Source organism: Lutra lutra, chromosome 3, assembly GCF_902655055.1.
Source record: "Lutra lutra chromosome 3, mLutLut1.2, whole genome shotgun sequence".
NCBI classification, from domain to species: Eukaryota; Metazoa; Chordata; class Mammalia; order Carnivora; family Mustelidae; genus Lutra; species Lutra lutra.
Window position 1 is genome coordinate 118,785,569 of NC_062280.1, and position 17,686 is coordinate 118,803,254.

Genomic DNA, 17,686 nt, shown 5'->3' on the forward strand with positions numbered 1-17,686 from the left:
CTAGAGTATTGTGTGGTGTCTTAGCAACAGATGAGAAATCTACAATCTCATCAGTCCAACCTCTGCTGTCATCACACCTCCTTCTTTGGCTCTCCTGACTCTCTTCCCCTGATTAGGACCCTTGTGATTACATTGAGTCCATCTGGATAAACTCCCATATTCATATTCCTCACTTAATCACATCTGATCTCTTTTGCCTTGTTAGGTAATATATTCCCAGGTTCTGGGAATTAGGACATGGACATCTTTGGGGGAATCATTGTTCTGCTTACTACCCTTAAAAAAAAAAAAAAACCCTTTCAGAACAAATAGAATATGTGATATATGTAGAATTCCTGTAAAATTACTGTTTGAAATTGTGCTTACAGAACAGAGAGGATTTATCTATTAAAGCTGCCTCAAATCTGATACGTAGGTTATGTTTGGCTCTTTGTACTTTGCAGGTATTTTTCCACCATATTCTGAATTCCACTAGCTGTTGAAAAGTTTGTCGTCAATTTGTCATTCTTTTATAGGTAGTCTGTCTTTTCTCTCTCTGACTGCTTTTAAGACTTTTCTTATGTCCCTTAGTGTTGTGTAGCTTGCCTGTGATGTATATAGATACAGCTATCCTTTTTATTTCTCCTGCTTAGGACACTTTGTTCTTTCAGAATATGAGGATCTATGTCTTCAACTGAAATGAAGTCTCAATAATTTTACCTTCATAAATTGTTCTTCCCTATTCTAAATCCTTCAGACCTCTAATGAGATATGTTGGGCATCCTCTCTGTATCTTCCATATTTCTTAACTACTTTTTCACATTTTCCATCTCTTCATCTCCTAAATTCCACACTAAATATCTTCAGATCCGACTTCCAGTTTACTGTGCTCGTAAAACCTTGTCTCTCATGTATTTGGGGATTTTTAGCTGTGAGCTGATGTTCACTGAATTCTGTGGGAATTCCTTGAGCTTCTGGTTTAAGGTACTTTATTCTAGAGATGATATGCATCTTCCTTCTGATAGGCACTGCAGGCAATACTAACGAAGGAACCAATCTGAATTCTTGGATTAGCGGTTTAAAGACCACACAGGTAATAAGAATTTGGGCTCCAAAATTCTTAGAAAGGTGGTTTGTGGTTACAAATTCTCAGAGAAACTCTTTCTCCCCTCCACCCAGAACCAAGGCCAAGACAGACAAGCCTCCACATACAGATTAGTTATTTTGTCCTACTATTCCTTTCACTAGCAGTGTTGCCCTCTGAATACTAGCTTCACTTGGGGGTCTACAATTGGATACCCCATCTTGCACAGACTAAGGTTTGCTGTTAGAACCAAAGCAAGATTGGAAAATATCTTAGAGCAGCTGTGATGTCCACATATCTCTTAGGATCTGTGCTCCCAAATTTGACCTCTCAGAATTTCCATTACTTTCTTGCCAGCTCAGCTATGCATTATAAGCTATACATTTACTTAATACTTTTTTTTAAAGATTTTATTTATTTATTTGACAGAGAAAGATCACAAGTAGACGGAGAGGCAGGCAGAGAGAGAGAGGGAAGCAGGCTCCCTGCTGAGCAGAGAGCCCGATACGGGACTCGATCCCAGGACCCTGAGATCATGACCTGAGCCGAAGGCAGCGGCTTAACCCACTGAGCCACCCAGGCGCCCCTTACTTAATACTTTTAAGTATTTTGAAGTGGAAAGGGCTTTCAGGATACTCACTTTGCCATATTACCGGAAACTAAATTCTAGACTGTTTCTTTAAAATCTAATATTCTTAAATATCATGTGCATTTTATATTTCATGAGAAAAGAGAAATACTATACCATATATCCATTTCAGTAATAAGTTATTCAATGTGAATATGATGTCTACTATGCACATGAATTTATAACATACAATTGCTAATTGACTAAACATGGTTCTTGTTCATATGTGTAGCAAAAAAAACCCCACTTTTTTCTTTTAAAAAGTGGTAACTTTTTAGAGTTACCACTGGTAAGGCCTTACTCTTCTGTTTCCCAATAATACATATAATTTATATGTATTATTGTGTTATATAAATATTATATATATTTACATATATAATACCTAAATTCACCTGAAGCCAATAAACTTAGTCTTAAAAACAATATGTTTCTGAAATGCATCAAAACACAAAGAATGTTTCTTTTTTTTTACATAATCTAGCTTATTCACTCTGTTGCTTCAGAAATCGAGGCCCAAACTGGTTACATACTCACTCAAGGATATAAAGCATTAGCTGCATGTGGGATGGAAAACAGTCTTCTGACTCCTTCCCTTAAACATACTGAATAAGAACTGCTTTTTCCCCACTCTTCCTACTAAACCACGATGGCTCTCTCATATTAAAAAAAAAAAAAAAAATCCTGTCTGGTGGGACTTACTTATAGAACTAATTGGCACAATTTATTGGCTTAAACCCAAAGATTCAAGGTAGCCAGTTTCCTGGAGAAAATAGGAGTTTGCATCCACTCCTTCCCTCATGATGCTGCTAACACCAGAGTCCCAGACTGTCAAGTTTGAACTTAGGACACAGGGCTCCTGTTTTCCATCTGGGGAGCCCTGGTGTACCTAACAACCCCCCGCCCCAGCTCCTTTCAGGATTTCATTACCAACAGAGTTCAGCCTACTGGGAGCCTGTGCCTCTTGGTACATGGCCCATCAATTAGTTGATCCCTGGTGGGCAGTTTGAAATGAAGACCCTCAAAGTGGGTTGGTCAAGGGTCGGTGGAGCCATAGACATACACCCAATAGTACAGTCACCGCAATGGTGGGCTTTAGTAAGGCAGGACCTCAGACAAGGACCAGCTAGGAAACCATCCTCCCCAGAACTGCTGAAAGTTCCCAGAGCTGTTGACTGACTACCAGAAGCTCAGATCGTGTGAACAATGTCCCGTTTCTGCAACAGTGATGTAGCTGCAGGAATAGCTTCCAGTGTCCCTTGCTTCCTTGAAGAGCCTCACAATCAATCCCCACTGACAGAGGTAATCTGGGTACCTCTATCCTCATAACCTGAATAGGCCTAACATCTATTTTGTTCAGAAATTAGATGGAACTATTGGCTGAATGAAATTGTAACATATCTAAACTGCTTGGTTTTAAACTATATGATTTATATAAATTAGACCTGCAGCAATAACGAAGTGTAGGGATCAATAACACTGGTAAATGTTAACTACATTGCCCATAAATGCAACCAGAATAAAAGTGTTCATATCGCTGAAGAACGGTTTACAGCTACCAAACAAAAAATCATTTCTATTCAATTAAGTGTGTTTATTGTTAAAGAGGAACAAGTGAGAAACATAATATGGTGCCCCTGTTCCTCTTCTGGAAAGACTTTGTTTTCATAATTTATTTTTAAAAGTAAAAATAAATTAGAAAGAATAATAAACATCCCCATATTTCTACTGAGAACTAACAACCACCAATATTGACATACGTGCTGCTTGTCGTTTTTTTTAAATAAGCAAAACATTAAAGTTCTTTTAGCCACCAACCTCACACAACTATTTTCTACTGAATTCAGACAGGGTTTTTAATTACTTTTTTTATAATTTTTTAATTTTTTTATAAACATATAATGTATTATTAGCCCTAGGGGTACAGGCTGGTGAATCGCCAGGTTTACACACTTCACAGCACTCACCATAGCACATACCCTCCCCAATGTCTATAACCCTACCACCCTCTCCCTACCCCCCTCCCCCCGGCAACCCTCAATTTGTTTTGTGAGATTAAGACTCTCTTATGGTTTGTATCCCTCCTGATCCCATCTTGTTTCATTTATTCTTTTCTTATCCCCCAAACCCCCCACGTTGCATCTCCACTTCCTCATATCAGGGAGATCACATGACAGTTGTCTTTCTCCGATTGACTTATTTCGCTAAGCATAATACCCTCTAGTTCCATCCACATTGTCGCAAATGGCAAGATTTCATTTCTTTTGATGGTTGCATAGTATTCCATTGTTATATATACCACATCTTCTTTATCCATTCATCTGTTGATGGACATCTAGGTTCTTTCCATAGTTTGGCTATTGTAGACATTGCTGCTATAAACATTCAGGTACACGTGCCCCTTTGGATCACTACGTTTGTATCTTTAGGGTAAATACCCAGAAGTGCAATTGCTGGGTCATAGGGTAGCTCTATTTTCAACTTTTTGAGGAACCTCCATGCTGTTTTCCAGAGTGGCTGCACCAGCTTGCATTCCCACCAACAGTGTAGGAGGGTTCCCCTTTCTCTGCATCCTCGCCAGCATCTGTCATTTCCTGACTTGTTAATTTTAACCATTCTGACTGGTGTGAGGTGGTATCTCATTGTGGTTTTGATTTGTATTTCCCTGATGCCGAGTGAGGTGGAGCGCTTTTTCATGCAGACAGGGTTTTTAAATGCCACAGCCTGAAAACATAATGATAACCTATTTCCCCCTTGGGAGAATTATGTTTGAGTAGCTAATGTGCTCAAAAACACCTGCTTTAAACTTTAGTAAGCCAAAGCAAATTTTAGCCTTTCTTCCTAATGCGGGGAATGAGATTAGGTCAGATAGACGGGACCACAGACCACAAAAGCGGCTGTTTCTTTGATGAGATGCTGTTCTACAGACTTCCCAGGGATTGTCCCTATGGGGAAAGAAAGGAAAAAGAGACAGAGGGTAGTAGCCAGAATAACCACACCAATGGCGTCATGCAGATTAGACTCTAGGCAAAGAATCTGTATAAGCAGTTTGGCCTCAAGGCCCTCTCTGCCCCTGGAAAAGACATGGTCATGAGGGGAGAGACCTGGTCACACATTTACCGACTGGACTGCTGCATGGCTGAATGTCTAGAATCCTACTGTGCAGGGATCCCAAGAGAAAACTGGATGAAACGTTTGGAGGAGCTTTCAGACATACTCAGACAATCCCTCAAGTTCAGTAACTATGCCCATAAATCAAAACCAGCCATCTGGCCATGTTTTATCCCAGTTAGACCAGTTCCAATATTTTTCATTAGGTATTTTGGAAGAACTTAACACATAAACACCTGGAAAAGAAAGGGGTCTTAGTGGGGTTTTCAGCAGGCTCAGACATGGCAGAACGTTGCAGTCTACACCATTTATGAGCTAAGAATGTACTCATTCAAGGCACATTAGTAAGTGGCTGCAGCCTACCATTTCTACCTCTAGAGGTCAGCCTAGCACTAGAAGTCAAAATATTTCCATCTTCTCGTCAATGAATTTATAAATTTTTATTCAAAATTGGAGAAAAGAAAATGTTAAGAATTATCCCTGTAGGGCAAAATATGGGTGGCTTTAATTTTTTCATATTTCTATTTTTGAAGTTTTATTCAAAAGGAGCATTTATTACTTTAAAAAGATAAAGACAATGGAGAAATTGGGATCCTTGTCTACTACCACTGGGACTGTAACACATGCAGCTGCTATGGAAAACAGTACGGTGGTTCCTCAAAAAATTAAAAATGGACTTACCACAAGACCCAGCAATCCAATTCTGGATATATATTCAGAAGAAATGAAAGCAGGGACTTAAAGAAATCTTTATACATTCGTGTTCATAGCAGCATTATTCACAATAGCCAGAAGGTAGAAGCAACTCAAATGTCCATCAGTGGATGAAGGGATAAACAAAATGTGGTCTATACACAAGATGGAATATAATTCAGCCTTTAAAAAGAAGGAAATCCTGGGGCACCTGGGTGGCTCAGTCAGTTAAGCGTCTGCCTTTGGTTCGGGTCATAATCTCAGGGTCTTGGAATCGAGCACCAGATCAGGTTTCCAGCCCAAGGGGAGTCTGTTTCTCCCTCTGCCTCTGCCCCTGCCCAATGTTTGTGTGCTCTCTCTCTCAAATAAATAAAATCTAAAAAAAGAACCACGCCCCCTCCCCCATCTGTCCAGGCACTGTCCTTTGATCAGCAACAACAATGCTAAATGGAGACTGGCAGATTCTTTTCTGGACAAACTGAAGAGTCAAAGAAAAAAGATATTCAGACACAGATACTTAGAGATAGCACTGATGTTTCCAGGCCCTTACCTTAGCTCTGTTGCCCTGGTATCCCCATGCTGGACTTTCTGAGTACCCCCAGCCACCATTCTAACTGCATACAGGCAGATTAACTTGAAGTCCACAAAAATCCTGAATTCAGTTACCGCAACGTGAAAGTAGACAACAGATGTACAACAATGCAGCCCATCTCCCACAGTGGGAGAGTAGATAGACCCTCAAAATCATTCCTGATGTTTTTGAAGTGGGGATAAAAGGATAGAATACAAAAATTTTTACTAAAGGGTGGCCCCAGACTTCTTTTGCTTGACAGCACAGTGTTTTTAAAGTCTCAAATGCCTTCCACCAAAGGCTAGGTCCAATTTGCCAAGGGCTCCACCTCTTCCTACTTCATTGTCTCCTCCACTGGTTACCAGACCAGCCTCCTTACTCACCTGAATTTGAAAACCTCTCAGTGAAGTATATAAATTTAAATGTACTGTAGAAAGAAAAAGAACTCTCTCCGTTTGCCCCACACAGGATTGCTAGGGATCTGACTGCCCCCACTGGTCCCTGCCATCACTGCCCCTGCTTCTCCCCTCCTCACCTAGGCACTCTGAAATTCTCTTCCCTCAGGCTGGTGGTGACACTGGGACTTGGGAGGTAGGGAGATATTCAGGGGAGCCAAGGGCTTGCATAAGCCTCAAGTCTGTCAATTTCACTAACATTTACACATGAGTATCAAGCCTTGGCCCAGTTAATACATGTACTTTCATTTGTTTGTCATTGTTGGAAATCTCAGAGAGACACAACCAGACAAAGCAGAATTCATAACATTCTTGAGTCCACACCCTATACCACATAAGCCTTCACAACCCTATCTTCACTGTTAATATGTGCATGTCCACATGCACAAAAGCATACCGGATCATGACAGAAGCATGTATCCTCAAAATGCTCAACAACAGTCCCTCTTATTCCCACCATTCAGAGATAGCCAAAGTATTCTGATTTCTCCCAATTTTCTGAATGTACAATTAGCAATATAACTTCTACGAATCAGATAAAGCTATACTATTTCTGTTTTGGAAGAAAAATAAATAACTGAAATGAAGCAACCATTTGAACTGCCCTAGTGACAGCCAAGTGAGAGCATGATCTGTGAACACATAGATAAGTCAGGTTGAATGACCCTGCTGAACACATAGACCATCGGTGTGAACTTTTGGTATCAGGATCTCAGATCCCTTCTGAACTTTCCTGTGCAGGTAGGTTTAGTCAACTCGTTTCCTGTACCCCACTTCAGGGGAGCTTTAATTAAACCACCAAAGACAGGATCCTGCTCATGAATAGGGTACATGTCTCTCCATTTACATAAGTTTTATTTCCTGTCATTCAAAAATTTTTAAAAATTTCTCCATGAATTTGTTATACATTCTTTTTCTATTTATACCTAGGTTGCTCACATTTAACTGTAGCAAAATTTACTGTTTCCTAACCATGTGTTGCCAATGTATAGAAATATAATTGTTTTTTTTTTCCCTACCTGACATATATTTTCCCCAGCCTTGGAGTTTAACCTACACAATCTATGTTCAAATTTCACCTGATAATATAGCAATTGCTATCAGATTGGCTAAGCCTGCTCAACTTCTCCTGAAATGTCATAACATGTTAATTATTACAAATACACTGCTGATCTATTTCCATGGGTGGGGGTGGGGGAATAGTAAATATTTTAGGCTTTGTGGATCATTTGGTCTCTGTTGCAACTATTACTGTAGAGTGAATACAGACATAGGTAATATGTAAACAAATGGGCACACTATGTCTCTGTAAAAAGTTCATGTAGGTTTGTTCCCTTAAGACAGGGACTGGGACTGATAGTTCTGCATCACTTCCTACAGAAGTGGGATTGTCTAAGTAGAGGACAGCTGTAGAAAGACAAAACCAGGAACCCTCAGAACCTAGAATCAGTAAAGGATAGCAATCTAACTATAACTCTAACTATATAGGAACCTGACCAGGGATTGGTATATTGGTAATCTACCAATCTATTGCCATAATCCTGAGAATTAGTAATTTTGGCTGCAGTTCAGCTGGGCTCACTCATGAGGCTCAGTCATATGGCACGTTAGCTAGGGATTATTTGTCGAGGATGGCTTCACTCATTTATCTAGCAGCTGGTGCTGGTGTTGGCTAGTGCTGGCTAGTGCTGGCTAGTGCAGCTGGGCCACATGTCTCTGGATGGCCAGACTGGACTGACTGACAGGATAAAGGATGGCTGGAAGGGTTCCCAACAGCAAGTGATGATAAGTTCTCAAAAAACACAGGTGCTTTCCAGGCCTCTGCTTGCATCACATCTGCTATCTGTCCCATTGGCCAGTGCAAGTCTGTGCCCAAGCCCAGAATCAGGCTTCTCCCAGAAACAAAGCCATGGGCACCTGGGTAGCTCAGTCATTAAGCATCTGCCTTTGGCTCAGGTCATGATCCCAGGGTCCTGGGATACAGCCCTATGTCGGGCTCCCTACTCAGCGGAGAGTCTGCTTCTCCCTTCCCCTCTGCCCCTCCCTCTGCTTGTGCTCTCTCTCTCTCTATGTGTCAAATAAGTAAACAAAATCTTAAAAAAAAAAAGTCATACTGCAAAGAGGTGTGCAGAGAGGAATGGAAGCAATTTGTCCATTTTGTGATCTACTACACTCAGTTATTCTAGCCAAAGATATATAGGAAAACTGATAAATGTCCCTTTCAAACCAGAACAGATCAACCCAAAAGGAATCCAGATCAAAACTGAATTCAAGATATTTAAGCAAGTGCAGAGGTCTGGGTAGCAGGTTAAAAATACCCACCAGAAGCCCAATTACTGGAAATGCCTAAATTCAGGGACAAAGAGTTCAGTCACTTGGGAGACGGGAGGACAGAACAGCTACTTGGTTTCAGGGATCAGTTCTGGTGGCTTATTCACTTCTAATTTATTTAGAAAGCTGATTTGGTTTAGGGAATTTGCATACCAGAATGGCCATCTACAGGTGGTAAAGAGATGGCCATAGAGAAATTGAGAGGAGTTAAGTTTACCAAAATACAGTGATTTCAGATTGGGACTCGTGCAAAACATGGAGGTTTGCTCCCTGCCTCAGAGTAGAGGCGGTCACTGAGCTATCAGTACGGTCCATGCCAGATGGCCCTGGACCACTGATGGCTAAGATGGCCCTGTCACTATGTGGAAATGATGCTGGATCCAAATCCTACAAAGTCAGTTCCTGATCTATGAGTCCATATTATACCTTTTACTTGATTCTTGTTTTTCTTCTTCAAATACATTCATATGTGTAAGCCTGATGATTCACAGGCCTGTACCCCTGGGGCAAATAATACATTATATGTTAGTAAAAATAATTCAAAAAAATAATAAAAATTTTTTAAAAAATATTCATAGTCTTAAATTCTTACTTGAAACCTAACATGTGCCCAGCCTAAGACATACAATGGAAAACCAAAACCAAGTAGTAAAGCATCTGCTAATAAGGTTTTCCAAGGTCAAGCTACCCTTCTATTTTGAGATTTAAACATGTTAAGTTTTAAGCTTCTCATTTTACTGCTCCGTTAGAAAAAGATTAGTCTTGGATGACATCTTTTTAATTTTTTTTTAATTCCCTGTGATCTCTTGGCATGGTATGAGTTGTGATAATTTCTCTAATCTTCTAAAGTTGCAATATTTTTAAAAATCAACTTCACCCAGTTTATGTTCATTTTTACAATTTCAGAAACAAGATGTACTATTTCTACTCATTTAAGATATAGTGTTTAATAGGTCTAACATAAATAGAATTTTCATGCAGAAGTAGTAATATTTCAACCACATATTTTCTACTATAAAATGTTCAGAAGGATCTGAATTTGGGAACTGAGCCAAACTGCCAGGGTGGGACAGATGGCCAGGAAAAAGGCTATGAAAAATATGGCAAGAAGAATTAATCTTTGAGACTCTAGACAAGGTTCCCATGACTCAGTTAAAAGAAATTACTGAGCTAGCTTCTATTTCTGGAGACAAGAGATGTGCATGCTGCTTCTTTCTCTGGCCATAATGGCTATCACAGAGACCACATAACATTTCAATACTGAGAGGTACTGAGAGTGTAATACACAGTCTCTGTCCTCGTGGAGGTCACAACCCAGTGTGATGACTGAAGACCACAAGCCAGTGTCCTAAAATGCTGCCTGTTGGGCACAGACTATTTTGACCCAATGAAGAAGATACATTGTTTATACTTCTTGACAAAAGAGATAAAGTTGATTCTCCTTATACTTTATGCCTAATACATGGTCAGGGACTTTGTAGTCTTGGTTCCTGGACATCTAAGGACTACAACCAATAACCCAATGTTGTTGACTTGAGCTAAAAGTCACTGTTCATCTGCAGCGTGACACAGTTTACTTACTGAAAGAAATAGCAATAATTCTTTCCTGACTGAAAAAATCTGAAACTCAGAATTCTTCTTACTGACAAGAGGTTTGGGGGATGCATACAAAAAATGAGGTCTGGGGGATGCCTGGGCGGCTCAGTTGGTTAAGCAGCTGCCTTCAGCTCGGGTCATGATCCCGGTGTCCTGGGATCGAGTCCCACATCGGGCTCCTTGCTTGGCAGGGAGCCTGCTTCTCCCTCTGCCTCTGCCTGCCACTCTCTGCCTGAGCTCACTCTCGCTCCTCTCTCTCTCTGACAAATAAATAAATAAATAAAATCTTTAAAAAAAAAAATGAGGTTTGGGCTCAATCCTCTTCACTTGGTTTCTGTGTACAGGAATGGAACATCTGAAAATCTTGTGATTTAAGAAAGGGAAACAGGTGGTTTTACTTAAATGACAAGACCAAAAATGTAGTCCTCCCTAGGAGAGCAATATGACATGACTCAGCCTCATTTTCCTGTTGCTATTTGCTAGCAATAATTCGAGAAGAAAGAGGTAGTCAGTCACAAGATACCCTAAGATCTCTACTTCCTGCCAAAGAAGTATAACCAGTTCTGCATATTTAAGTTAACTCAGCATATGTGTAGGTGAATTACAAAAATAAATCTTCTGCTATTGAGAAAAGATCTCTGTGTACTCTTTTTAAAGACTGGATACAAAAGAATTCAATAAATTGCTTTTCTTTAATAAAACTGCTAATAGCAATAATTTTTTTTTTTAGTTCAAAACTCTTACAAACTGACGTCTAAAAGTTCAATCTAATCGGGCACGAATTATATTAAGAAATATTAGCTCTAATTTAAGCAAAGCAGTAGGATAATAGGAAAGTCTTTTATCTGGCCTTAAAAATAAACAATGAAATATATTTTTAAAGATTTACTTATTTATTTTAGAGAGAGAAGGAGAAAGAGCAAGCACAAGTAAGCGGAGGGGCAGAGGGGGAGAGAATCCCAAGCAGACACCCCATTGAGCACAGAGCTCGAAGAGGGGCTCAATCTCAAAACTCTGAGATCATGACCTGAGGCAAAACCAAGGGTCGGATACTCAAATGACTCAACCACCCAGGTGCCCCAACAAAAAAAAATTTTTTTTTAATTAAAAAAATTAAAAACCCTGCTCACAGTTTTCACATATACTATCTGATGCCTGAAAGGGCTTTAAAAGTGGTACACTAAAATGATACACCTAAAAAATAAGGCCTGAAATACAAAACCCAGAGAAATAGAACAAAGAAATTTTCAATTAGGAATCTTAGACTTTTCTCTTGGTTCCAACTGAGTAGAATTGACTTGACAAAATAAAAGATGAATGGTAACAGAAGTGGGAATTCTGGAGAGTAGAGGTCAGCAAACTGTAGCTGCTGGTTAAGGCTGCTCCACCACCTGTTTTCATATGGCCTGTGAAATGAAATGGCTTTTACATTTTTAAATAGTTGGGGAAAAAAAGAATACTTTGTGACATGTGCAAGTTATATGAAGTCCAAAGTTCAGTGTGAATTCATGAAGTTTCACTGGAACAGAGCTGGGCCCATTTGTTCACATATTATCTGTGGCTGCTTCACTCTACAAGGAGTGGCTGCTATAGAAACTGTATGACCTTCAAAGCCTAAAACATTTCCTACTTGGCCTTTACAGAGAGAAGGCCAGCCCCCCTGGAACGCAGGTAGAACTGCCTTCATACCTGACTTAGTCAGAGGCTGTGCTCTCCTCCGACACCAGACCTGTCACTAGGCTGACATCTCTAGGCTCCAAATCCGCCAACCACAGATACTGTTAATGATGTGGGGACCAAAGGCAGAAGAAAAATTATTCAATTTCCTTACTATCTACAGACCATTGACAAGCCCTGGAAACAGGCAGAGTGACCTTCCTTTAGGGACTAATTCCCTTGATGTTGATACTTTGCTAATGACAAAAGGCAATCTTAGCCTAACCCCCAGGACCCTGTGAGTCAACTTTAACATACAAAAACTCCTTTGGAAACTTCCTTTATCTCTAAACACCCCACGATACATGTTGGCAATCATGCCCCAAGCATGTGGCCTACCGATATATATCTGAAGAGTCTCATGACTAAGGTTTTATCAGACGGTAATAAGTGAACTTTTCCCAACAACAGCTAGCCCCCTCAAGGTCATGGAAACCTTGCTTCCAAAATTCCTTAGAGACTTAATAGTCTATCCCTAACCGCACCCCCTCAACTTGAAAGTGTGTAATGGGCCACTCCTCACAACCCCAGTGCAGCTCTTTCTGCCCACGGGTCCTATCCCCATGCTAATAAAATTACCTTTTTGCACCAAAGACATCTCAAGAATTCTTTCTTGGCTGTTGACTTCAAACCCTAACATTCTTTCCTACGTCACCAACAGAAAACAAAATAAAAGTCCAAGCATGCTGAAAGGTCAGTATTCCACACAAGTATATATGAAGCCTAGCATTGTTATCAACCATTTCCAAACTAGAGCTTGCTATGTTCTTTCATAGGAAAGCCACTTACTAGGGGGAAAAAAGATAAATTTAACAAAGTAGACATAATTTGACTTATTTAGGGATACCAGAAATTCTGTAAGTTTCTTTACAATGGTATCCCCCTTAATGATTTTTCATTATCAATAATAGATCACTTCCCATTACGCCCTACATCACCACCATTAAACCAAATATTAAGTTCTTTGTGCTACTGTGTTCCCTATCTTGATGCCCTTTTAAAACACTCTAACTCAATTTGAAGAAATCTTTTACCTCCAAGTTGTTCCATTTTTATGATCATCCTCTCCAGAAGTATATTTTCTTCTGCATTACAACAGTCAAACATAAGGCTTTTGAGCTTTTTTTTAGTAAGGCTTAAGATTTAAAGACTTTAGAAGACTTGCACTTCCAACACTACAGTGGGCCAAAATCTCTGAAGGGACTCTTATAAACTACAAGATCCCACGTAGGAATAATTTTTATGCATGAGGGAGTCACAGCAAGCAGAGCAAGTCAGGAAAAATTTCAAGGTTCTCTCTTTAACCAAAAGAAGCAAAAACAGAAAAAGAACTCAAAGAAGATACACAAATAGCAAATAAACATATGAAAAGATGCTCCACAGATTTGTCATCAAGGAAATGCAAAGTAAAACGACAATGAGCTACCACTACTACCTGTTAGAATGGCCCAAATCCAGAACACTGACACCACCAAACGCTGCTAGAACTCTGACTTAAGCTGGTGGGAGTGCAAAATGGCCCACGCATTTGGAAGACAGTTTGGCAGTCTAGCCTTTGGTGCTCCACCCAGTCCTCTTTGAATCCCTTTGACCAGCACGGGATGCCTATCCTCCAACTTTTGAATCTTTGCTGCTAATGGCTCACACCTGCCCCCACCCCTAAAGTACCACCCCAGGACCCAGAGCAGAGACACAGAAGCGTCTGGGAGTTCACATCCACCCAACCCCCTAGGAATGCCCCTCAGTCAGTGACTGATGCAGAAATATGGAAACTCAGCTCTTGCCTTAGGTGGTGACATACTTGACACAATATTTTATGCTCCAGGACTCCAGGAATCTTGCTGTCCTGGGACTTCTGAAATTATACCCTTAGTTGGCCTCTTTGTCTTCCTTTTTCTGTCCCCTACCAATCAATCCCTCATTGGTTTCTCCTTGTAGCACTTCTTTAATAAATCACTGGCCTGAGAATCTCTATCTCAAGATCTGATTTTGAGGAACCTGAGCTAAGACAACCTCAGATACTGGAATTATTAGATATATAATATAAAACAATTATGTATTAAGTGCACAAAGATTTAAAAACTGTAACCACAGGGACACCTGAGTAGCTCAGTCAGTTAAGTGTCTGCCTTTAGCTCAGGTCATGATCCCAGGGTCTCGGGATCGAGTCCCACATCAGGCTCCTTGCTACATGTTGAGCCTGATTCTCCCTCTGCCTGCTACTCTGCCTGCTTGCCCTTGCTCTCTGTCTCTCTCTCTCTCTGACAAATAAATAGATAAAATCTTAAAAAAAAAAAAAAAAGTAACCACAGAGAATGAGCAAAACAATGAGAAGCTATTAAAAATGAATGAGTATTTTTGGAAAAGAAGCAGATAGATAGATAGGACTATTAAAGTGAAAATTTGATTATTGAAATAAATTCAGTGGATGGCTCAAACAATAGATAAGACACAGCTAAAACTAGAATTAGTGAGCTGGAAGAAAAATCTAAGGAATGTATCCAAAGGAGTCCTGACTCCTGATTCCAAGGAGTCAGGGAGACAGAAAATATAAGAGAGGTTAAAAGATGTGAAGTCTAGAATGAATTGGTTCAACAGACATATAATCAGAATCCAAGAAGGAAAAATAAACCGAGCAGTCTCACTCTTAGGTATGTACACTGTAGATATTCTTGTACTTATGCACCAGGAGACATATGCAAGGACACAAATGGCAACATTGTTTACAATAGCCCCCAACTGGAAATAGCTTAATGTTCATCAGAAGCATAAAACAGAAGTAAATAACAGCAAAGTCACACACTAGAAAATTATATAGCAATAAACATAGATGTACTACAACTATAACCAATAACATGGATGAATCTCAAAAAAATTTCATAAGGCACAAAAATAAGCAAAACTAAACCATACATTATTTAGAGTACATATCAACAATAAAACTTCTTTAAGGCAAGGTAACAGTATAGTTACTTCTGGTGGGAAGATCAGTTTCAAAAGGTATACACAGGGTCTTGACAATACCTAGATCTCAAGATGGACAGTAGTTTCATAAATGCTTCTTTTATTGTATACTTCATAAACTAACATAAATGATCTATTCCTCTGTGTATTTTAAATATTATATTAAAAAGTAATGTTTGCAGGATCTCTATAAAGCAAATAGTATAGATGGGTGCTAAAGGCACTCAGACCCACCCTTAACGTGTCAGATGAACCAGAGTTTGAATCTTCTACCTTACTGTGTCTTTTTGAGCAGGTTACTGACCATTCATAGACCTAAGTTTTCTCCTAAAATAATGGCAATATAATCTGCCTCATGGGGCTTACTATGAGAATTTATATGGTAAGATTACCAGACCAGTAAATTCCATGGTGGATAGAACTGTATCTCTCTTAGTCATCTATGTATCCCTAGTGGAGAGCACATACCTGGAACATAGCAGATATTTATTATGCTAATTCCTCTTCCTTCTATAAGAGCACAGAACAAAATGTTAGGAGTATGTGTGTTTAGTTCTAAGTTGTTCTTTCATTTTTTTTTTGTTTGGGGTTTATTTTTATTTTTAAATATTTTATTTTTAAGTAATCCCTACACCCAATGTGGGGCTTGAACTAACAACCCCGAGATCAAGAGTCACATGCTCTACCAACTGAGTCAGGCAGGCAGGCACCCCTGTTTGTTCACTTTTCAGATTGACACTTCATCTTGGCATTGACTATATGTTACTACATGTAAGAAGTAACTTGACTTCTCCAGGTTTTGGGTTCTTAATCTGTTACACAACAAAACTGAACTAAGGTATATCATTTCTTGGTGTCTATAGCCTGATGTCACACCATATATATTAGTCTTTTCAAAAAGTAGCAATAAAGTCAGCATATTTTTGTTACACAAAATGTAAATTCAAGTTACACATTCATGGATCTCCCCCAAGGAGAATAACTACCTATACAATACCACATTTGAGATGGTCAAAACTGTGTTCAGCAATAGTCCTCTTAGGTGAATGTGTCATAAATTAGGGCCCTGTGACCTTCCAGCACATTACATTAGTTTGGTGCTTCTATCTCTGACCTCCCCATACTTGGCCTCTTTCCTATGGTTCCTATTTTCCTTCTTACCCCCTGTGATTATTCCAAAACTTACCCCTCCTCATGCTTAACACTCAGTACATATAACTTCATCAGCTCTGACACCTCCAAGTATTACAGTTATCACAGTTCATTTGAGTCCTGACAACATTAGATCAATAGGTCAAAACAAACCTCAGGACCCCCTCTTCCTAAAATATAATGCCCATGAAGCTCTAAGCTATCACATGCTGAGAGCTGGTCATCTGCCCAGAGGGAACACAGGGAAACCCTGACCTCCAGCCCAGTGTGACACAGGGACAGAAGCTTACTCACTCAGGCTAGAAGCCTAAGAGGGATGTTCATCTCCTCCACTCCCATCACACATTTTTATATCACACAAACAGTCCTCTCCTCACAATCTGAGCCCCTTCTTCAGTCTTAATTTTTTATGGCTCACCCACTGTGGGTCTGGCCTTTACCAGCTCAAAGGCACTGTAACAGCCATCAAATGGAAGAGTAAAATCACAGATAGTTATAGCCTTGAGAGTATGATAAACAAGACCCACTGAGAGCAGCAGAGCCTTTCCAATTCCTCCTGGAGGGTGCCAGCCAACTTACCTGATCTTTTCCAAGGCATTTGTTACCTGCTGTTGCCCAATATCATAGAGTTTCACCTTGAAGCTTCCACTGGCAAACAACATAGCCCAGCTTTGTCCGATGAGTCCACTAAAGGGAAAGAAAATTAAGAAATGTGTCCAGTTAACTTAATGGAACAGTTTTTCATTCCTAACCCAGAATGAAATTTTTAAAATTATACAGCATCCTATTCTAAAACACTTAATATCTTTTTTTTTTTTTTCTTTGTGTCTGGTGTCTTTTATTTTTTTTTTTAAATTTTTTTTTTATTTTTTCAGCATAACAGTATTCATTATTTTTGCACCACACCCAGTGCTCCATGCAATCTGTGCACTCTACAATACCCACCACCTGGTGCCCCCAACCCCCCACCCCTTCAAAATTCTCAGATCGTTTTTCAGAGTCCATAGTCTCTCATGGTTCACCTCCCCTTCCAATTTCCCTCAACTCCCTTCTCCTCTCCATCTCCCCTTGTCCTCCATGCTATTTGTTATGCTCCACAAATAAGTGAAACCATATGATAATTGACTCTCTCTGCTTGACTTATTTCACTCAGCATAATCTCTTCCAGTCCCGTCCATGTTGCTACAAAACTTGGGTATTCATCCTTTCTTTCTTTCTTTCTTTCTTTCTTTTTTTTTTACAGCTTTATAAACATATATTTTTATCCCCAGGGGTACAGGTCTGCGAATCGCCAGGTTTACACACTTCACAACACTCACCATAGCACATACCCTCCCCAATATCCATAACCCCCCCCCCCCTCCCAACCCCCTCCCCCCATCAACCCTCAGTTTGTTTTGTGAGATTAA

At 39.8% G+C, this 17,686-nt stretch overlaps 1 protein-coding gene across 4 annotated transcripts in view; it reads right to left on the bottom strand.

The window, feature by feature from the left end:
- Positions 1-17,686, bottom strand: part of CRYL1 (crystallin lambda 1) — a 147,666-nt gene that overhangs the window by 104,590 nt on the left and 25,390 nt on the right. For 2 of the 4 annotated variants that reach the window (XM_047722857.1, XM_047722861.1), the window contains exon 2: positions 16,857-16,964. In XM_047722857.1, coding sequence (XP_047578813.1) covers positions 16,857-16,964 — 108 coding nt within the window. Of the gene's footprint in view, positions 1-15,593; positions 15,636-16,856; positions 16,965-17,686 lie in introns of those variants that run through there. The other 2 variants (XM_047722860.1, XM_047722858.1) reach the window with 2 other exon arrangements.